A 24210-nucleotide genomic window follows, 5' to 3' on the forward strand; every position below is an offset into this window, starting at 1 on the left:
AATAATTACTTAGTTTCTGTCCTTACCTAAATGTTGCTTATGTTAGCATCCCTGACAATAACAGGACCATTCCACTTCTGTCATTCGCTGCTTCCCCTACAAAGAGGCCAGCAGTATAGCAGGCATTGTATGCCTAAAAAAGGATATGTCAGATGTCAACCCTTTTTCTAGTAATTTGCTGTAACTTTGTTCTGGTATTGGTTTGTAGAAAAAAAATATTTAATCTGTGGTCAAATCTGAAATACTCAAGGAACAAATAGCCTCTTCATGTTAGAATAGTAAGCTGTCATTCATGTGAAATTTCACAGAATGTGCTGTTATGCTTTCAAAGTGATATTTCCTTTACCTTTCAATACAGTGCCCCTTCTATGATAATGGGGGCTTGCCTTATTTACATTTAACAGAATGTGACGGGCACCACACGTAATGAAATGCCTATGTTCATGTCTACAGAAGTAGAAGTGATAAATATATTCCTTTTTCCCCACAAAGGCCCAAATAAAAGAGCTGCATTAACAAATTGACATTCTTATGCTTAGTAAACAAAGGACTGATAAAGGCAAATCCTGATTTGTCTAAATTAGTACATACTGTGATGACTATTAAAATATTAACAATACATGCTAATGCTTAATTTTAACACAAAGGTCCAAAATGATGAATGTAATTGATTATTTTAAATGAAAGTGATTTTTTGTAATTAATTGCATGTGATACAATTAATAGTAGTTATTCTTTCTAATATCTTCTTCGCTGCCATAATTGTAGGATGTATGCTGCTTAGGCCTATGAAGTAACAGCTGGAGTTTGGGGCAGAAGTGAAATATGTATAAATTTCAAAGCATCATAACTGTATTGTCATTAGTTATTTTTTATTGCTTGTACAGAGGTGAGATGTTATATTTCTGGTTCCCTTTGTCAACAAGAAAATACTAAGGTTCCAAACACATAAGGATTTTTAGCTGTTATCAGTTATAATCCACTTTAATGTCAAATATTTCTGTGTTTTAGAAACCATTCCATAGCAGAAAAGCAATAAGAGTATTCATGTCACCAGTGACCTGAGTTTGAAAGTGGGATCAGGAACCCACTGGGATTACAGAGGAAGGGAGGATCATCAAGCATTCTAAAGGCAACTTTCTTTTCCCAGTGTTTGGTGGGATTGGCACAGTTGCACTGTTGGCAGATACAGGACAGACCAGATGAACATTCTGTACCAATGCAATATTTGGGTACATCAGGAAGGGTATGGCACAGTGACATGTACATCTTCTTGCCATGGTACCAATAAAGACTTAGCTTGGAAGAATAAGAGGAAAAGCTGGATACAGTATGTTCCATTACTCCTCTGATATGTTCACCACTGACAAATGGAGGACTGAAAGCAATCTGAATTGGAAGAGGCAAATCTTGCCTGGAGACAAAACTGAATAAACTCAGATGAAATGGAGGCAGTATGGGGGTAACTTCAATGGAGGAGGGACGACAGGCCTAGAAAGACTATACATTATGCATAAATATCAGTGTAATATACAATGCAATAAAATAATTTAAAAGTGTGACTTTTATGCTGCTTGATGCGTTTATCACCTTTACTTTCATGCTGGGTAAAGAGCAGGATTGCAATGGCGCTGTGACTTGGACAGCAGTATATATGGATGGGAGGAGAGCAAGATGGTGATGGGGCATGACATACTGGGGAGTTTGTTTGTGTTGGGAACTTTGAGTACAAATCTGAAAATCCTGGCTACACCCCTGCATGAGGCCTATAGTATTGGGTAGGTGTTGGGCAACAGAAAATATTTCTATCTGGTTAGAATGTACTCTCAGACCAATGTTACACACCTTCCCTAGAATTTTTAAAGATACTGCTACATTTCTGGAATCATTGGGTGTTTATTTACAAGAGAACAGTGACATTTCCTACATGTTTGTTACCCTAGATGTAAAGAATTGGTTCACTGTCATAGAAAATCAGTATGGTATTACTGCCATAAAAGAAATACTGAACAAAAAGGTGAATATACATATAGATGAAAATATACGGTTATGCTCCTTATTAAGGCTAGTATTAGAAAACAATGTTTTTCTTTGTTAAACAAAGTATTATTGCCAGAGACAAGGTATAGCTATGGATACGCCTTGTGTGAACACATATGCTAACCTAGTCCTGGCATACTAGGAAGATATGGTGATATTTGAGGCAGCACATGATTGGAAAGACAAACTTTTCTTTTACAATAGATTTGTGAACAATGTTTTCTTTTTGTGGGGGGCACCACATCAGAATTAACATCCTTTGTTAAGTATTTATAGTCTACTACCAGTTTCTTCAGATTCTCATTGAATTATTCTAGCTCAGTTACTGAATACCTGGATGTTAGTATTACTAAGAAAGAAAATGGGGAAGTAGAGACCTCACTAAATAGGAAGCCTTGTTGGACCAACAGCATGCTTAGATTTGACAGCATGCACCCTAGACATGTATTCCAACACATAGCCAGGGGACAAGTCTGCAGAATATCCAGACTTTGTATGAATGAAAATTCCATTATACAAGAATTGGACTCTTTAAAGAATAATTTTCAAGCACGAGATTATAGCAAAAATCTACTGAAAAAGGAAATGGACAACAGCAGTCTCTATAGAAAATAAAGTGCCAAACCATGGTTACACAGAGGTAAAAAATGGCCTAATAAGGTAGCTGCACAGGTTCAAAAAGCTAATGAAGGTTTGAAAATAGGTTTAACATACAGTAATGATATAGGTGTTATATGTAATATAATTAGAGACAACGGGAGAATTCTTTTAACAGATGAGAATATAACTAGAGTTGTATGGACAGTTTTTAAAAGAAATATAAATTTGAAAGATATTCTATGTCAAGAACCTATGCATTTTAAAACTCCAGGCATTAAGAAGAGGGGAACTTATCCATGCCTACATTGTAAAGCCTGTAAGCACATTTTACAAGGAAACTGTTTTATACACCCCATGACCAACAAGAAGTACTTTTTGAATATGTATACTGACTGTAATACGCAAAACGTTGTCTATATTGCAAACTGTCAACAGTGTACTGCATATTATGTAGGAAAAACAAATTGCAGACTTAGATAGAATTTTTAAGCATCTGTCAGATATAAGGTTAAGAAAAGAACACAATGCACTGTACAAGTATATAGAATTGCATAGTGATCATGTCTTTGCCTTTATGTCATTTGTGTTGTAAATAGAAGTCAAAGAACGGGTGACTTGTATAATGAAACTGAATACAAAGAGATGCAATGGATTCTTAGACTAGGAGCTGACAAAGCCCCAGGATTAAATGATGTTGTCCCTTTTAAACCAGCTCTAGCAAAAAGGAGGGTAAACTACTGATTTTCATTGGTTGTGCTGTACTATATTAGATACTATGTTTTTACTAGTGTTTTATCATCTGATGGAGGGATTTACCTGAAAGTGCTTATGATACTGCTTTTATTGTTTTAATAAAGTAAAGTTGCTTCATACACAGTGTGGTAGTACTTGCCTTACTTTTGGATTTACCATTTGGATTTTTTTGGCAGTACTTTCAGTGGAGGAGTCCTTTACTTTTTGTTCTTTACTGTTTCAATTCTGGACCATGACTGTATGATGTTTGTGCCTGTGGTAGCTGAGGGAGTTGCAATGTAGATGCCAGGATTAGTGGATGTGGATTGGTGTGGCTTTGTGGAGGGTAGGCAAACGGTAGGTGGCACTGATGGGGTGGTGATGGACCAGAGGGAAGCAGAGTGTGGGAAAGTGTGACTGTAGTTGGTGGGCCTTGATGCAGAGCACATGTTCCACAGAGTGGGCTGGGATCTGCATTCCCTGACAGAATGGTGGAGTTGACTGGAAGGATGTTTAAGGAATCAGAGGCAAGGGTTGAGGTGGGGGGGTGCCTCTCTGATGGGTTCTGTTTGAGCAGAGTGGCTGGGCAGGGGTGTCCTCTTTACTCTGTGTTGTTTCTGCTGTGTTTGGAAACACTGGCAGGGAAGGCGGGGAACATGGAGGTTCAGGGATGTAATTGGTATGCTGGTCAGAAAGGGATGGCTTTGTTTTCAAATGTTGTTGTTTTGTGTCTGGTGGAACAGGGGGTGGATGTTTAAGTGTTGTAGAATATTCTAGGACAGTTTCTGGTGTTCTTGGGATGTAGGTTTGATGAAGATAAAGCAAGGGAATGACTGTGGACTGTGTGCCTTGACACAGATTGGTTTGGCAGTGCCCATATTTATGAGAACGTGGTAAAATGGGGTACTTGGGAGTATGGATTAAAAGAGATTAAAAAAATAAAAAGCAAAACACTAAAGAAAAGTAACAGTTTAGTTATTTTGATGAGAAGTGTGAACTGTGTAACAGTACTGAAGATGAATATTCTTGAGATTAATGATTGATTGCTGTAAGATCCCACAGGATACACATTTTTTTTCCTGAAGGTATACCTTTTACCTCCCAACCTTCTATTAAACTTTCTGGAATTAAACTTTAGGAACTAAACAACATTTTTGCATTTAGTGTATCATAATAACTTCATCTGGCATAGTGCATGGATATACAAGCAGATTTTTTCCCTGGAAAACAATATCTTCAGAATTTCTGTTTTCTTTGTCTTTATTTTTTTATTGTTTTTTTGCATGTATGTACTTTAGAGATGCTGTATGAAAGAAGACACAGGCATTGATTACTTAAAGCCATGGCAGATTTCACAGACTGTACAAGGTATAGGCGTAGGAGTTGTTGTGGACAGCAGACATGCCGGTTTCACCTCAGGAGATACTGTGACATCATATTATTGGCCATGGCAAACCGAGACTGTTGTGGATGGGGGCCTTCTTCAGAAGGTAAGTACATCTATTGAAGTCATTCTGTTATGGATATGTTATTGCATTGCTTGCTACAGAATATTTTATAGAGTTTATCTACCGTTTACACTTTATCATATGCAAAAACATGTCTACAAGCACAGTAGTAACTGCAGTGTTTTACAGTATGCAGCCAAAATAAAACCTGTAGTCTTTAATTGTGGTGGTCATCATCATCATAAACTACCCCCTTTTTCCCATGTTCTGTATGGGGTAGGGGTGTTGCTTCAGTTGTTCCTATTTTTTTCAGTTTAATGCCAGTCACCTACATTCTCCGATGGTCATGCCTGATTGTCACAGGTCTTTCCTGACACTATATCAGCTATCTCTTTACTGGACCCTCATTTCCTCTTGATTTCTTCCTGCCTATTCTGAATCTTCTTCACCAGATTGTCTTCTACTTTTCCTGCACATGTGCCTGAACCAATATAATATCTTCTCCTTAACCTTTCCTGCAACTGGAGATAGTTTGTCTTCTGTTCTGATATCCTTATTTCCTTATCCATCCCGCAGTGTGCATCCTGCCACCCATTTCAAGACACTTCATCTCCTGTAGCTTTCTCAACTGCTCTGCCTTCACTGCCCAGGTTTCTGTATTGTGCATTAGTACTGGTTCCACCACTGTGTTGTACACTTTTCTTTTCACCTTCTTTGGCATTCCAACTGTGATAAATCCCGCAATAAAAGTTAATTTAACTATTTGCTTTATGTAAATAATTATACCTGATAATAATGTGTGTGGTGGTTTTTATCTCTGGTAGTTTAGTTTACCTTACACTGGGTTACATTTCTAGGAGAAGCTAATATGTAAGTTTAACTTCTTGCGTAAATGTATTAGGCTGGAGACTTAAACATGAATGGGGGATGTAAGTATATGAGCTGGTTTGTCTTCAGACTGCTGTGGGAGGTGTCTATTCACTTTATTATGGCAATAAAACCTTGTAGTCCATGTTGCTGGGTCCTGGAGGCTAAATGAGCAGCTCATCAACAAGTAATAAACTTTACCTCAAGGTGACTTAGTCATATTAGTGAGTGCAAGGGGCAGACCCTCCTTCGTGAGGATTAGGGTGATGAAGTTCCCTATACAAAAATGTCAAAGAGATGCCTTTTCAGGCTTCTAGCTGTGGACAAATGAGTTTAGCTGTAATGGACCATAAGTAAGCTAATCATATTTCTCTAAAGATGTCTAGCCAAGTATCAAGTTGTCCATCATTGCTCAGATATGCATTAAATATATTTCTGATGTTATACTCAGTCTTCAAACACTAAGGGATGTCACAGTGTGTTATTATGGAATTATTCAGATGTTCATCACATTCATCACTGCTGCAATAACCTTAGCTATATATGGGTTATATCCCAACAGAGATATAACAGCCAACCACCTTCCAAAGCTTCAGGGCACCTTCCACATCCCCAAAATGTCAGGAAGCTCAAGTTGAGATGAATAAAAGACAAATTTGGGTGTGAAGCCTTCCAGAGTTTTACTGCCACCAAAGAGTGTGCTGTTTTGAGGCTTTCAAGGGTCAACAGTCAGCTTGTGCTGTTCCTTTGGTGGGCAGATAAGTTCCCTTTGGAGAAAAAAAAAATCTGTTTTCTTGTTTGTGTTAATGTTTTGCCACTTTCCTGTTCAGGGAAATTATTTTAAAGCTAGGAGTGTTGTGTTTTAACAGACTGTTATGAGACTGTAGCATACTTTTTAATGAAGTGCTAATTTTTCCTGCCAGTTTAAAAGTGGTGTGAAGCAACTGAAAACATTTTTTTCCTGTGGCAGAATTGTGTTTATTTAACTTTTGTGGGGCTGGCATTTGCTGCTTGTCTTCTATAGGAAACACATTTTAGGCTTGAGCATGAAACAGAGTACTGGTCCATGATCAGTCCTTCTTCCAGCCACAGAACGAAAACAAAATAAGCAAACAGCCTTTGCCACCACAGCAGGCTAGCAATTTGCCTCAGCTGCAGGTCCATGAATCTGCTGTGGGGATTTGTTGTTCCTATGACCACTCATCCTTTACCCTGGATCCCTCTGGTGTAGCACCTACAGCCACTACGGACTAGAGGTTAGCCACTTCCTCTGTGGCTGATGTAGGTCCTCAGTGGGCAAGGGAGATCCACTCTTGTCAGTCCTGGGACAAGGAACAGGAAAAGTTTCCCTGTTGTGTCAGAATGCTGTGCCCATCCCTTTGGAAGCTGCAACTGCCATTAGTAATACTGCCGTCAAAAAGAAACAGAAAACCAAGCATGTATCTAGTCTTCCTCAGACTTCTTTAGATATGAATAGTTTACTGGTGTGGCTCAGGGTTTAATTCAGGCTATTGATCCTTCTTGTAAAGTAGTTTTGGTAAAAGAAAGAGGGATACCTCTTTCCTGAAGAGATTCAAGACTCTGTACCTCAACAGGATGATCTACGGAAGGATACATTTTTTTTCAGATTTCTGATTTAAACTCAGAGGAGAGCTCAGTTTCTGATTTTCTGTATGGGGGATTCCCTTCCTCTGAGACTATTGCTAGAATGTTTTTAGTGGGAAATCACTGAGGTTTCACAGTCCATCAGAAAATACTATGAATTGTTAAAGAAAGACTTTCCAGATCCTGCACCCATTCCTTCTGTTCTGTCTGCTTTAGAGGATGCATGTACTACTGCCTGCAAATTTCCTGACAGTCTGCCAGCTGTCCCTAATAAGACAGATAGCATGTATAAAGATCCTCAGTCTTTTTTAAATTTTTCTACACTGTTCCCAAACCTGACCCAGCAGCAATAGCTCTAGTTGATACTAAGCACGTAGTTAATTCCAATCCTACTCTTTCCGATAAGGATGGGAAAATAATTGATAGGTATGGGGAAAAGTATATACGTCTGCAACTTTGATTTTCAGAGTTTTGAATTGTCAGGCTCATGTGTTAAAGTTTGTTCCGATTAATTATGAACATATAAGGAATGTCTTATCTGCAGTTTCTTCTTGTGACAAACAATCTGCTTTAAATAACATTTTTTTTTATTACACAGGTCACTACTCATTGTTTGCAGTATGTGTATGACTCCGTTGATACTTCTTCCAGGGCAATGGCCATTGGTACTATTTTGAGGAGGTTTGCATGGCTGCATTCTGAAAACATCTCAGCTGATGTTAAAAATGAGATCTTAAATTCACCCTTAGATAGAGATTTAGTGTTTGGCCCCTTTGCTGCAGAGGTGGTCAAAATGTGTGATGAAAGGGGCAAGCTGATACAGGGAATCTCAAGATTTTTCAGCCCTCCTTTTCAAAGGGATTTTCTATCTCCTCATCCAGTTTTGGCAAAAAGCAGAATAAACAGTCTCAGCAAAATACGGGTAAACTGATGATTAAGAAGAAATGGCAAAGGGATTCTACAAAGATGTCACAAACCTACAAAAAAACAAAGATAGTCCAGCAAGTCTGAATGACTGTTCAAGAGACCAAGTGACCCCCCCCCCCCAACCCTGGCCCCTTTTTTCTTCCAGAATTTCTGAATCTCAATTTGTTCTCTTTGGCAACAGATAGTTTCAGGTAAAAGGGTTCTGAAAATCATTCATCTAGGTTACAGATGGCAGTGGGAGGAAACTCCTACTTTCCAAGGGGTCTTCCCTCATCTTTCAGATCAGACTCTTTTTTTTCAGTTGTTTTGAATCACATACTGGTCCAAAGAATTGTAGAACCAGTTCTTCTCTCCCAGGTGGAAGGGTTTTTATTCAAGGATGTTCCTAGGGTCAAAGAAAGAAAATGCTTGGAGACAAATTTTAGATCTTTCTTTCCTAAACCTGTTTGTGATAATGCCCAAATTCAAAATGCTGTCACTTCACAACCTGTTACTTTTTATTCTTCTTTCAAGTTTCCTGGTAACACTAGACATAAATTATTCTTACTATCACACCCGTATTCATCCATACAGTAGAGAGTCAATTATCCAACCTAACTGGGACCAAGGGTAGTTTAGATAATCAAACTGTTCAGATAATTAAACGTACAGTGAACAGGATAAAAAAACTTCTAAAATCTTGTTTTTTCTGTAGTCAGGGAATACACGTTTCAACAATTCAGCAAGTCCAGTGGACAATAAAGATTGTTTTTCACACAAAAGCAGGCTACAAGTTCAAAACACATGCACATGCTAATATGTATAACATTTAATATTCAGACTTTATGATTTTTCCTACCCAAAAACTTTGGAAGACTGGGTTCATATAACTAACATTTTGGATAAATGACATTTGGATAATTGACTCTCTACTGTACTTCAGACGTTTCTTAAGGTTTTGTGTATCTGGATCACATTGTCAGTTCTCTGCTTTACCCTTTGGACTATCAATTGCACCAAGAGTGCTGACAAAGTGTCTAGCTCCAGTTATAGCCCATTGCAGTCTATAGGGTATCCACATTTTTCCATCTTTATATGACTTGCTTATCTTTGGAGAGTCTTTTTCAAAATGTCATAAATCTCTTTCTCTTGGGTGAGTGATCTTTTACACAAGCTGGCATTCCAAGTGAACATTCAAAAGTCTTTCTTGACTCCTTCACACAGGATTTTGTTCCTGGGATGGCAGCTAGACACCTCAGTTCAAAGAGCTTTTTTCCACAGGAAAAAAGCAAAATAAGTGTATATCTTGATCTAGTTCTAAGGTTTTCCACTGAGACTTCGGTCACTGCAAGGGAGAACATCAAGATTTTGGGTCTCATGGCATCTATGATTCTCATGATACCCCTGGCAAAACTCCACATGAGGAAAATACAGTGGTATCTGAAATCTCTTTGGTCCCAGCACCAACACCCTTTATCTTTTCAAATACTAGGGCTGGGGTTTGTCAGAAGAGAAATCATTTGGTGGAGACTACAGACATCCTGAAATCCAGGTCTCCCCTTCTCCCTTCCTGCTGCAAGAAGTCAGTTAACACAAGTGCCTCAAACTTTGCTTGAGGAGCAGTTTCAGGAGGGATAAAAGAGCAGGGGGTGTGGGACACCAAGGACAGATGCAAGCACATAATTATCAAGGAGATGCTTGCCCTGATCAAGGCACTCAACTCTCAGAACCATCTTTGGTCCTCAGGACCTATTCAGTTGGTGACAGACAATACCACAGTCATGTGGTACATGAACAAGCAATGGGGAACCAGGTAGTACCCACTTTGCAGACTAGCCATGTTAACTTGAGATATAGTGTCAGAGCACGATTTTACTCTACTGGCATCCTTCATTCAGTCAGAGCAAAATTGTGTGGCAAACAAGCTGAGCAGGACCAGGGTAGACCCTCATGAATGGAAATGAGATCAGGGGGTCTTCAAAGATTTGAGCTATTTGTGGAGAGTTCATCAAGCAGACATTGCCTCCTCTCTGAACAATAAACTGGCAAGATTCTGTTCTAGGACTCCATGCAAGAAGGCCTGGAAATCAGATGCCTTTTCTTTTCTTTTCCTTGGACAGGAATGTTCCTGTTTGCCAGCATACTTCTGAAAATTCACAAGGAATCCCCCAATACCACTGTGGTGACTGTCTTCTGGCCAAGGCAATTGTGGTTCTCCTTTCTTTTGGAAATGGCCAGGGGCAATTGTCACAAGCTTCCTCACAGACTGGATCTACTCACACAAGAAAAGGGTTGTTTGAAACAACCCAGCATCAATCAACTTCAAATGACTGTCTGGATAATAGGGTCTTAATTCTTTTAGGCACCTGTTTTCTGAAGATGTGCAGCAGGTACTTATGGAGGCAAGAAAGCCTGCCACTAGCAAATCATATATTAGCAAATGGAAAAGGCTTTCTATTTGCTGCCAGTGACATAACTAGCACCCATTCAGGGCTAGTTGTTCTCTGGTTTTACAATATTTGTGTGACTTACTGTCCTATGGCCTTTCTTATTCCCGTATCAAGGTTAATTTATTGGCCATTTCAGCATGTCTGCACATGAATCCTCCACTTCCAATGCAGTTTCATGATAGAATGTTTTTGAAAGGGGTTTTGCATAAGAGATCTCAAAAAAATGGTGGACCCTTCTTGGAACTTAATTTTATGTTAGAAAAGGTGATGATTGCTCCATTTGAACCAGCTAACCTGACTGATTTGATGTTCTTAACATGGAAAACAGTTTTACTGATTGCTCTGACCTTTGCAGGAAGGCTATCTGAGTTGCAAGCTCTTATGGTGAGTCAACCCTCTGTCATTTTCCATAGGGACATGTTTTTTTAGAGAACTAATCCTTCTTTTATGCCTAAAGTGGTATCCATGTGTACTTTAAGCCAAACTATCCATCTTCATGTTTCTTTCTTGAACCTAAAAATGAGAGAGATGATACTCCTTACCTTGGTTGTCCACAACAACTCAGGTACTATCTTGACAGAACTAAATCTTTCAGATCTTTTGATCAGATGTTACATTTCTTGTGAAGGTAAGAAAAAGGGACAACCTGTGTCAAAACAGACTATTTCTAAATGGTTGTCCAAGGCTATTACATTTTGCTATACTCACCATAACAAAACTATTTCGGGCAGGGTTACGGCCCCCTCCAGCAGGGCCTTGACTTAATCTGTGGCTTTTTGGAAAGGTTATATTCTAAAAGTGTTCAAGAAGCTGCTACTTGGTCCTCTGTACATACTTTTACAAAGCACTGTAAGCTTGATTCCTTCTCTAGGCCAAGATCAGGCTGTTCTAGGACCATTCTTTAGGGACTCTTGGACTCTTCTCCTTCCACCTCCCAGATGAAGTAGCTAGGGAAATCTACCCATACAGCTAAGGCTACAACAGCAGTGATCAATTTGACGAATATAGTACAGTTGTATAAGTACACTTACCATAACAATAGATATTTGAATGATCACTGCTGCAGTAGCCACTCCCTCCCTACCTCTACCCACTTATTTTTTGGTGTGCTTTTTATGCCAGAGTGTGGCCATTTACTTAGTTATTTATTTATTTTTTCTCTTGGCATTCACGGCTAGGCCCCCACTGTGTTTTGGCAGGAAAGTTCTGAAAGGCTTCACTCCCAAACTTGTCTTTTTACTCCGCTCAGTTTGAGATGCCTGACACTTTAATCACATGTAAGGTACCCTGAGGCTTTGGAAGCTGGCCAGCTGTTATATCCTTGGCAGGATAAACTCCATTTAGCTAAAGCGACTGCAGCAGTGAATATCTACTGTTATGGTAAGTTTGCTTACACAACTGTACTTTACATCGTGAGATTCTGATAAGGCATATTTTAGTGATTTGCCCCTCAAAGGAAGTAGGTAAATCCCCTCATGTTGTACACTACACGGTATTTATTGTAACAATATAATTAGCAGTTATAACTTAGTTACTGAATGTGATTTGTCATACTTTTAAAAAACATTTTTCATTCATGTCTGGCTGTATAGTCCACCAAAGCATTGCCATGGAAATTAATTGGATATACCTAGGTAATAAAATTAAGTAAATTTAGGAATACACACCTCCATTTGTGTAATATTGCTTGTATATAGTTTCAGCAGCATTTGTAGCCTTCTATGACTGAGGGGTAGAGTTAAATCTTGGCTGCCACTGTTGTTAGACAAGGACATTTTAATTAGCCTTACCTCTGTCTTGCATGCATTAACAAACCCAGTAATGCACATCAGTATAGCAAAAGAGTCTTGAATGTTCAATATTTTTTCCCTGGTGCATTTTGCTTCTGTGCTTGCCATCCATCCAATCCTACCCTGTAAGACATGCTCCGTGCATCACCAATATTAAGGACTATATCCAGTTCAGTACAGAGTGAGCTGCCTGAAGGAGTCCAACATCCAGGAAACCATGAGTGTTCCTTGGGCTCCTGCTCATACCTGCTCTCTACACTCTTCTTTCCATGAGTTTACTCCCTCATCCCCCACCCAGGTAAATCTGACTTTCTCTACCCTGAAATTTGACATTATGGCAGTCTTTTCTACCTGTCACTGCATAGGAAATTATATGATGTATGCCGCTGACGTTTTATATTATCTAAGATGTGAGCTGTGGAGGCATTTCTATTTTTAGTTCTAGCCCCATCCCTGATGGTGATGTGTAAACCTGCATAACCACAGAGGCTACCTGTGTCTTGCTATCCTGCACATGGTCACTCTTTTGGTTTTCATCACCAGCTTGGTTAGCCTCAGCACACATCCTTAACAGTACCGGGTGGGACCTGCTTTCCATGCTCTGGGCCTCTACCTTGTCACTGGAGTTAAAAAGACAAATTTAGTGGTTTGTCACTGGAGTTGCCATTGAGCTGGCCTGCAACCAAAACACCTTCTTCTCACAGTGTGTGAGTCACAGCCACTCATTTTCCATTCTCCCTGGCTCTTCTAGGACCCAAGATGCTAATCAAACTCTGATCATGTGGGTCGCATTTGGGAGTTTATCCTTCTGTGCTACAGAGACGGTTATAATGTTCAATAGTTTTTTTTCATGTTATTATGTTAAACTAAAAAAAAAAGGATAATGTGGGAGAAAAGGTGTCACATGGGAACTATAAAAATAGTATTTATTGAGTGCTTTCATCCACAAAACAGGACTTCATCAGAATAGAAACCTTCCCAGATCTGTTCCTTGTATATTATAATATAATTAAGTAATTAAATCAATTAAAAACACTTGTCTGATATCCTAATACATTAAAGTGCCTTATGTACATAATTTACAGACCCCCCCCCCCCCAAGGAAAAGCAGATGTGTTGGAATCCTTGTTTATAGGAAGTAGAGCTGATGTTGGAATTATTACTGAAACTCAGTACAATAACAGATTGACACCTATCAGTATTAAAGGCTGTGAAGGTTTGCATAACTTAAAAAAAATAGTCAGATGGAAGGGTTCAGTTTATGTCATTCAGAATTACAGCACAGCACAGCACAGCAGTGGCTTATAAAAATGCATCATCCCAAGACACATCTGTGAAGTTGTTAGGAAAGGGTTTATATCTATAAATTGTAGACTTCTATAGAAATCCATCCCCAAGCATTTAGGAAGTTATTTATGTTTGAATTCACCAGAAGTGGAATTCAAAGCTTTGCGTTTACACCAGGGGTTTAAATGGTCTTGAAATATGTTGGAACTGTTAGTCTTCAAAAAACACAACAGATGTAATACTTAATACTATTATTTTGTCTTTAAACTAGCATGTACATTTTCTGACAATAAAGGATGCAGACTTGATATATTTTCCTCAGCAAACAGCAGGGGTACTAGGAGTTAAGGCAGGTCCTCCTCTTGGAAATACGGGCCATGTAAATATCAGCTGTCAAATACAGGTTGGAGTAAAAGGTAGCTATAATACTACAATGCTGAAGAGGTGGTTTTATGAAGTTGATTATTCTTCAACTTAAACTTTAAGTGGAATTATGAAGGTGAAGTCGAAGAAAGGAGTGTAACAGAGAACTGTGACTGCTTTTATACAAGACTTGGTTCACAAATTGATGAGTTTATCCTATGTAAAAAAAATAGGGTAGTTTCAAAAATTAAAGGCCTGCCACGGTGGAATAGGTATTTGTAATATTTTTTTAGGGATAGAAGGACTAAATGTTCTGAAATGGAGTCATGTCCGTTGCAAAGAAATATAAAGGGATATGGGGATAGCTAGTTTAAATTTACAGCAGGTTGTTATGCAGGCCAAAAGAAGATACAAATATATATTAACTAGAAATACAAAATATAACAAGAAATTTTACAGTAAGGTCTATGAAGGAGGTTCTTTTTCTAATCTTACTTTAGATGATAGAAACATTACAATAATAGATCTGAAAGATGTTGTTGAGTTACTTGTTAAGAACTTTTCTGCAAAGAATAATAGAGGTAGTAATGTAGGGACTATTTGCCTGTAGTATAATATTCCTTGTTCTCAGATTCATACAGAGTGGGTTGTGAATGCCTTGATCAAAACTGCATTTGGACCACATGATCTTAATAGTTATTTTATAAGTAAAGAGCAATGCCTTTCCTTAATTCTGCTGTATTAGTCATCCTTGGAAAAGGGTTACGTCCCAGAAGTATAGAAATGAAAACAGAGGCAATTCAGAAAGTGCGAGTCTGATCTGGAATCCCAACTGTGATCAAGAGGGTGACAGGACAAACAAGAAACAGAATACCTTATTAGTCCAGATAAAACAACTTTAGTTTGCAGATCTAGGAGACTGTCTCTCTGATACCCTCCATACTAGAAGAATAAGATGCTTTGCTGAAGTTTCAAGTAGTTTATTCAGTTAAGTTGGTAGATGGATGAGTGCTCTTTTCTCTTAATACATTTCATTTAACAGGTCAGTTATTTAAAGCCAATTGCAGACCCATCAGAATACTACTGATGTGGGACGTGAGCTTTCCTTTTTCTGTTAGGGGTGAGAAAAGGGGGCCAGACACTAGCCTCTCAGTTTGATTGACAGCCTACACCCTTACTGATTACATCAGCCTGTTACAATCATCTAACCCCTCCCTAGCCCCATGGCACTACCAACCCCCTCTCTCAGGAAATTGTTTAACTGCCCTTCCATTTTATCCCTCCCAGTTTCTAGCCCTTTATCTTCCCAGGCATAGAGTATCTAGTCCTCTTTTGCAGTGACTTCACCATCTGGAACCTGAAGAGAGGAAGAATCTGAAGAGAAGAGTGCTGCTTTCACCACCTGGAATCTGAAGAGGGGAAGAATCTGAACAGAAGAGCCCTTGCAACTTGCTAGACCCAGGAAGAAGCCTGATTGTAAAGATTCCAAACTGGAACACCATAGAATCATGTTCTGAGACCAGGGGCATGGATACCCCAAGGCAACCATGTATAGATGATGTTCTATTCACTTTTGCCTGAATTTAAGATAATTTATGTAATTTGTAGTACAGTGAAACTTTTTATCTGAGGGCCCCACTCCACACTACTAAATAATTTACACCATAGGCACAGTTTGCCTATAATCAAAGAAGATCTGAGATATGCATTGTTATTAAAGGTTTTGTACAGTCCACAGTTCACTACTTACTTGTATTCTGCTTCTAATCGCATATCAATACTAGGAAAGAGACCACAGCTGTGTCTCTTGTGAGTCACACAGAAAATTTTCCCACCCTTTCACCCTGGTTCTGTTGTGTTCTTAAACTCAAAATTTGACCACATATCTCCTTCTCTCTCCCCTTTCATTGGCTGTTATATGTAAGCACAAAATTATCATTTTGTGAAATCACCCCCCTTCAACTGTTTAAATTTATTGACCATCTCACTGTATTCCATAGAATGAGATTACAAAGTACCCTCCCCCTTTCACTCTAGCTTTCTCTTTTAAAATTAGTGGCTCTCCACTTAGACAGCTAAAGCTTAAGTTACCCCCTTGTTCATATCTAATTGCTTAGTGCACACTGTAGTGCTTAGGATATTAACCATCTTTTTTACATCTTATCTTTAAAATCTGTAACATCTATTGCAAGGCTACTAATTATTGGAGAGCCCACATTCTGCCTCTCAATAGTCATCTTGGGATTAGTGCTTCTGTTTTCTCCTGGTGAGAGAAGGAGCAAAGGAACATTATTTCCTGAAGACTGCTGATCACCAGAAAGCCTAAAAACTACTTCATATATGACAGCTTGTAATTTGTACTTATATTCTGCTCCTGGTGAGAAAAGGAGCAGAGTGCATTTATTCTTAACTGTTTCTGGTTGGGCTAGGTGTGTCTGTGCTTGATATTCCTGATTGGTCTGGTTGCTATGAACCTATTCAAGGCATCTACCAGTAAAAGGTTACAGCAAGCATACAGATTCTTGCATCATCTGGAACAAGACTGTGGATCACCAGAAGGCTGTGGCCTACTTCTCATCTTAGGATTGGTGCTAATGTTTTGTTTCTGGTGAGAGAAGAAGCAAAGGAGCATTGTATCCCAGCAGAGTGAAGTTGTGGTGAGACCAGCACTAGAAGTAGCCAGGCAGTAGCCATTCACCCGACTCCCCTCTTTTCATTCTTGACAAGCTATTTCTTTGTTTTCAGTAAGTACTGCTTGATTTGTTTCTAACTTCAGAATATCTGTCTAAATACTTCATCCGTAAATTTTTAGGGTCTACTTATTAGTTTCCTCTCAAGTGTTTGGCAGTGCGGTGTATAGACACATAAATCTTGAGTGACATTCTTCCTGTAAAAGCTCAATTGAAATTTCACCAGTACCTAGTTGCACACAGGACAACTTGTTTTCAGCGATAAGCACTGCCCCCAAAGTTGCAAACTGATATTCATGGCATTGCTTTATATTCTCACTCCAACTATCTAATCAATAAAAAGGGTCTGTTGCCATGGATATGAACTTTTCCACTATCTCCATTACCAGCTTGCTGGATATGGGCATCCTGAGGCAATGTAGAAATTGCCTTATGTTTACTAGCAACCAGTTAATTCTCAAACAAACTGATATAGTATGTGAGAGATGTATTTACACCATGTCACTTGAGGCAAAGCTGTCACATAAACGTACTCCTAATGTCAATAACGTTGTCAGTAGTACACATGCTGCACCCACCACACACAATTCAAAGCAGACATATAGACCCACATATGCTGAGGCACTTAAATGTAACCTTCCTAAACCCTAACCTCCTAGATGAAGTACATATAACAAATACCCTCAGCAGCCCTGAGTGCACTCTTTCAAAACAACACCCACATTAACACATACACGTCACATCTCATGGAGCCTCTACTTCTAAGCCCATAAGGCAAGCCACCACACAATCCAATATTCTGGTCATTGCAGACTCCATCGTGAGACACACTGATGTCCCTCTTACCAGGCTGAGGAGCTAGGATCCGCCACATTATGCACACACTCATTGGACAACAGGTACCAGTATGACTCAGTCATAGTCCATGTAGCAGTAAATGACCTGAGACATACCTCCCTAGAGTATATGAAGAGAAACATCATGGAGCTCTTGGAATACGTGTCCCAGCCTGATATGAGCCTAGCATTGAGCAGCATTTTATCTTCTCCAAGGATGATGCCATAATACTAACAAAAGATGAATGACTTTAATAATTGGCTTAGTTTCTGGTGTATTTCTAAGGGGGTGCAATATTTGTCAGCATGGAAGGAGATGGTCAACAGACCATGCTGTTTTGCCAGGGATAGTCTGCACCTCTCCCCTCTAGGCTTTCAAATATTAGCTAAAAAATTGTCTTTCCCCATAGAGCCTTTTTTAAGCAATGCTAAACTGAAAGTACTTCTGACATAATAAATCAAACCCAAGAAAGTCTAAAGGCAATACTGCTTAGGGCTAGGAGTCTGAACAAAAAACTCTAATTCCTAAAAGCTCTCCTCACCCTTGAGAATGTTGATGTATGTGTAGTCACTGAGCCATGGTTTAAAGCCACAGAGAGCACACCAATATTAAAAGGTTATACTGCCTTCCATACATTTAGACTAGTTACTACACAGACAAGGTGCAGTGTCTTAATTTACATCAAAGATAAATTTACATTAAGACTGGTCAAACAGGACAATGCACTAGAGCTACTCCATGTTGAAATTACCATAGGAAAAAGCCAATGCCACTTCCTTGCAAGCTCCAGGTCCCCTTTATGACCTTGGAAACCCATAGCATGTATTTAAACTTATTGGAAACACTCACCATCCAACCCAATACCATATTCATGGGCGACTTTAATTACCCCACTATTAACTGGGAATCCTATACGACACCAAAAGTACAGGCACAGAGATTCCTGGATTTTGTAAACACAAATTCCCTGGACCAGACTGTCAATAAACCAATCAGGGGTGCAAACATACTGGATCTGGCCCTCACTAATACGGGAGAGTGCTGCACACCCTATAGTGTAATGTCTCCTCTGGTAAGGTCGGACCACAAGATGGTCTCCTTTGAAGTAAAAAATAAAACCTGGACCCCCAGCTAACCTTGGAATATTCAGGAACTACTTTAAGGCTAACTTCCTGCTATTAAGAGATAATCTGAAGCTCCTATAAAACCAGAGAACACTGCTGCCTATGCAGAACTGTTCACAGAAACCCTATACAAGCATGTCAATAGCTGTGTAGAGGCAGCTGTGCTCATGTACCCATCAGGAGGAAGTACAGAACTAACTGAAAAAACAAGCCACCCTTGTGGAATCACAGAAACAGTAGGGTATATAACAGAAGGAAGAAAATCATGGCAAAAATTAGGAGGTGCAGCACGCAACAAGATAAAAGTACTCTCATCAAACTAAACAAGCAACTCAGAGGACAAATAAAGTCTACCAAAGCCAAATCTGAGGTAAATTTGGCCTCCCCCTGCTATCACCAAGGAACGGGTCCTTAATTCTCTCTCTCTCTCTCCCCCTCTGTCTCTGTCTCTCTCTCTCTCAGAATACTGGATCAATGGGCCCAGACAATATCCCAGGATGCCTTCTAAATAGCATGAAATATGACCTATCAGGCCCTCTGGAGTTACTATTTACTGTAGCCTGCAAACAGGCATGAATGGAAAACAGTGCCAGTCATCCCTCTGCACAAAGGTGGGCCATCTACAAATCCTGGAAACTACAGACCTACTACAGAAGAAGAGGTGCAGGCCATGATTTGCAAAGCAAGTTGGCTGTCAAGCATCTTGTCCCATGCTGACACCTACTTGATCTCCCTGGAATTACACCAACTATTTATCCAATTGTTGAAGCCAGTTTATCTTTTCTTTGTACCAAGGCATTATTCTTTGAGAAGGAAGGATTCCACTCAGGACCAGAGTGGAATCCTGAGTGGAATCCACTCAGGACCAGAGTCTTGCCTGCATTTGTGACATGCATGGAGTGTTCTGACATGTCTTTTTGTATATTATTCAGTATATGGCATCCCAAGTCATTCAATCCCATACAGACCACCGTCATATCATACTCATTTTCTAATGTGAAAGGTACTTAACAATCCTTGAAACAGTGGAGATCTTGACAGCTGAAAGACAACTTACTGTTAATTTGTTTTTGCCCTGCCTAGTTTGAAGAGAATCAGTGTGCCTGACTATAGAGTCACTGATCCCTAAAACATTTTTATTTGTGGAATGGTCTTGTGTACAGTATTTCAGATAATTTAACTCTTGGTGATTCTTTGAAGGTTAGATACATAGGTAGGTACTAGGCTATCTGCCCAAAGGCATTTATAAGCCTAGCCGGAATGTGTTGGCTTTCGCAACCCCCTTAGATTAGTTCCCTGTGCCTCTGTCCAGTAGAGCCATTGAAGTGGTCCCTGGGGTAAACTTTCTGTTTCCCATCCACTCGTTAAGGTTTCTCTTGAAGAAGGTTAGCGAGGAGCTCTGCCTAATGTAGATTGGAATCTTGTTTGAGAGCATGGAAAGTCTCTGGGACAGGAATCTGTCCCTCCAGCATGTCCTATTTATTGTTGTGGTGAGGTTTAGATCCCTGGAGTGTGTGGCTCGAGGGGATATGGTTTTCTTTAGGAGGAGCATGTCCATCAATTCTGGGTTGGACATGGCCTTGTATGTCAGGCAGAGATCACCTCTGAGTATGCGGTATGCCACCAAGTACAGCTGGAGTTTCTTCAGTCGGGTTGCATAGGGCATCTGCTTCAGGCCAGTGATCCTCTTTTGATCTGGATGCAAACCCTTTTGTGATTAGGTGGGCCACATAGAAGGATTTTCTAACCACTTTGACAATGTGATTATCAAAGAAGAAGTTACTATCTACATGGGTCCCCAGATTCCTTATTACATCTTCCATATTTAGGGGGCTACCAACTATGTGGTAGTTTCTGGGTACTTTGTTTTTTTCCAAAGGGGATGACAGTGCACTTTTTGGCATTTAGCTTGTGGCCATGGTTTTGACACCAGGTATCTGTCTCAGTGAGACCCTTTTGGAGGATGTCTGTGTCAGCCGGAGAGTCAAATTATAGCCCCTAGTTTGCAGTTATCTACGAACTTGGTCAGCCATAGTCTTCCTGTGCTTGCCTATACCTCTGAGAAGTATATGCCGAACAGGAGGGGTCCTAGGACTGAGCCCTGGGGAATGCCACTTGTAACCAGTTTAGAGTCAGACCTAGCTCCCGCAACTCTTACCATGTGGGTTCTGTCCGTGAGCCAGTTGGCAACCCATCTCGTGACGTAGGGGTTTATATTCAGGCTGGTGAGCTTGTCTATAATACCTGAGTGGTGAATGATTTTGAAGGCCTTTGCGAGGTCTAGGTAGGCTGTGTAGACCACTTTTCCCTCGTCTTTAGCCTTGATAACTGTCTCAAAGAAGTCCACCAGGTTTAGGAGGCATTATCTGCCCTTAACAAAGCCGAAATGGGTAGGGTCAAGTGTTTGGAGGTTCTCAATGTCTCTGTTAATGAGATCCATGATGATGCGCTGGTGTGTCTGAAGGTGTTGTGTTACTGGATTTTCAGTGACACCTACTCTTCATATGTCTTGAAGGCTTTGGCAATGACTTTTTACAGCCTCTGCATAAGACATTTTAGGGTGGGGAAGTGCAGAGTGGTGGTTATGTCTGCTGTTCATAGTTTGTGTTTGTGTAAGAGTGAGGCCTCCATATTTGTTAAGTATTTGCATTTTTCACAAACCGTATTTCTGAATGCTGAATAACAGTTCATTATTTGTGAGCATAAAACACTCATTATGCTGCTTTACGTCTACGATATCAGGAAATAAGCAGGCTGACCTTCTATCTTGGTCCAGTGGTTGTGGGTATTAATTAGGAATATACTGAGTTCTATATGTAGTTAATTGGATATACTGTGGAAGAATGTAGCTATGAAGATTTTCTTATGGAGGGTTTACAGTGAGTTATTATGTTAAGTAAAAAGATAAATTATGTTTAGTTGGTAGGGGTACACTGCCTGTTATTATATGAATCGAATGAGGTCAATTTGGTTTAGTTGTTAGATGTATACTACCTGACTAAATAAAGTAAATGAAGTAATTTGAATTAAGTTGAAACTATGACAATAGACAGTACAGAATCACTAGGCTACTGTAGAATATGAACTATGTGGAGCAACTATGGGCTGTTTTATGAAGTAATTTGAATTAAGTTGAAACTATGATAATAGACAGTACAGAATCACTAGGCTACTGTAGAATATGAACTATGTGGAGCAACTATGGGCTGCTTTATGAAATAATTTGAATTAAGTTGAAACTATGACAATAGACAGTACAGAATCACTAGGCTACTGTAGAATATGAACTATGTGGAGCAACTATGGGCTGCTTTATGAAGTAATTTGAATTAAGTTTAAACTAAGACAATGGACAGTAGAGAATCACTAGGCTACTGTAGAATATGAACTATGTGGAGCAACTATGGGCTGCTTTGAGCAGCATAGACCAGCTATGGGCTACTTATGGTTCATAGGTTCATAGGTTTATAGGTTGGTACTAGGTTATCAGCCCTAGGGCCTATACAAGCCTTTCCATAACAATTCCCTGGCTATTTCTTCCCACACTATTTACTTCCCTGGACCCCTGTCTAGCAGGGCGACTGACGTGATCCCTGGGGTGAATTTCCTTTCTCCCATCCAGTAATCAAGGTTCCTTTTAAAGAGGGCCAAAGAGGCACTATGCTTGACATGTATGGGCAATCTATTTCAGAGTCTGGGGAGTCTCTGGGTCAGGAACCAATCCCTCCAGCATGTTTTGTTTATTGTGATGCCAAGGTTTAGATCCCTGGAGCGTGTGGCTCTGAGGGATTGGGATTTCTTTAAGTGTAGCATGTCCAACAGCTCTGGGTTTGACATGGCCTTGTTTGTTAAGCAGAGATTGCCTCTGAGTAGACAATATGCGACAGAGTATAGCTGGAGTTTTTTAAGGGGGTCAGCGTAGGGCATCTGCTTTAGGCCTGTGATTCTTTTAGTGAGGTATTTCTGCGGCATTTCCAGTTGTTGCAGATGTCTTGAGAGGTACATACCAAACAGGGCATTGTATTCTATAATGGGTCTAATGAGGGATGAGTACAGTGGGACAATGACCTCCTTTTTTCTGGATGAAAAGCCCTTAGCGATGAGGTGTGCCACATAGAAGGATTTCCTGACTGTTGTGGCGATGTGGTTATCGAAGGTGAGACCACTGTCCACCTGTGTCCCTAAGTCTTTTATCACACTTTTGGTGTTTAGTGTACTGCCACCTATATGGTAATTCATAGATACATGTTTTTTCCCAAAGGGGATAACTATACATTTCTTGTCATTGAGCTTGATCCCATGGCTCTGGCACCAAGCATCTGTTTCTGTAAGGCCCTTTTGTAGAGTATCCACATCATTTGGGGATTCAAAAATGGCTCCCAGTTTGCAGTCATCTGTGAACTTTGTTAGCCAGAGTCCCTTAGTGTTGGCCTGTACTTCAGAGAAGTAGATGCCAAACAAGAGCAGTCCCAGGACTGAACCCTGAGGTACTCCACTTGTCACTTGTCTGGAGCTGGATTTGGAGTCGGCTACTTTTACAGTGTGGGTTCTATCAGTAAGCCAGTTAGCAACCCATTGGGTGACGTAGGGATTGCTGCCCAGCTTAGTAAGTTTATCTATGATTCCAGAGTAGGGGATGGTGTCAAACGCCTTGGCAAGGTCTAGATAGGCTTTGTGGACCACCTTACCCTTGTCCATGGCTCTGGAGACTGATTTGAAGCCCTTCATGAACCCAAACTGGGTGGGGTCCAGTGTTTGAAGGTTGCCAATGTCTTTGTGTATAAGTTCCATGATAATACGCTCCATGGCCTTGCAGATAAGACTTGTCAGACTGATGGGACGGTAGTTTCTGGGATCCAAGGTGGATCCCCCCTTGTGGAGTGGGATAACTGCAGCTCTGCGCCACTCAGTGGGCACAAAACCTGAGGTGAGGCTATGATTAAACATGACACTTAGGTGAGGTGCCAGTTCATATTGTAGTTCATGTAGTACACAGCCTGGAATGTCATCTGGTCCCATGGATGCTGTATTCTTAGCTTTGGAGGGTGCGTTTTTTACCTGTGTGGCCGTTATTACCGGAATTTGGCAATCTTCCGGTATTGAGATGGACACATTTAGGGGGTGAGAGGGGGGTGAAGTTGGCACTGAATTGATCTGCCAGGATATTGGCAATATCCTTGGGATCAGTATATTTAATGCCATACTGTTTTAGCTCAGAGCAGATCTGAGCATTGCCATTTAGATTCTTGACATAGTTATAGAATGCCTTGTGGTTGTCTTTAGAATCTTTGGCAATTTTATTTTCGTAACTAGCTTTGGAGGATTTTATGAGGGATCTCAGTTTCTTACTGAGGCTGGTAAGGGAGTTTTTTGCATCCTGGGATTTTCCTCTTTTCTGCAACAGTTTCTTCCTTTTGTTGTAAAGTTTGTTTATGACAGGGGCCCACCAGATTGGTTTCCTTTTTTTGGAT

General features: G+C 40.0%; 1 protein-coding gene across 1 annotated transcript in view; it reads left to right on the top strand.

The window, feature by feature from the left end:
• LOC122803831 (prostaglandin reductase 2-like) overlaps positions 1-24210 on the top strand; it is a 145099-nt gene that overhangs the window by 15724 nt on the left and 105165 nt on the right. Inside the window, exon 2 of the mRNA XM_044073514.1 lies at positions 4671-4862. Coding sequence (XP_043929449.1) covers positions 4671-4862 — 192 coding nt within the window. The remainder of the gene's footprint in view (positions 1-4670; positions 4863-24210) is intronic.

Source organism: Protopterus annectens, chromosome 6.part0, assembly GCF_019279795.1.
Source record: "Protopterus annectens isolate FY-2018-M chromosome 6.part0, PAN1.0, whole genome shotgun sequence".
NCBI classification, from domain to species: Eukaryota; Metazoa; Chordata; order Ceratodontiformes; family Protopteridae; genus Protopterus; species Protopterus annectens.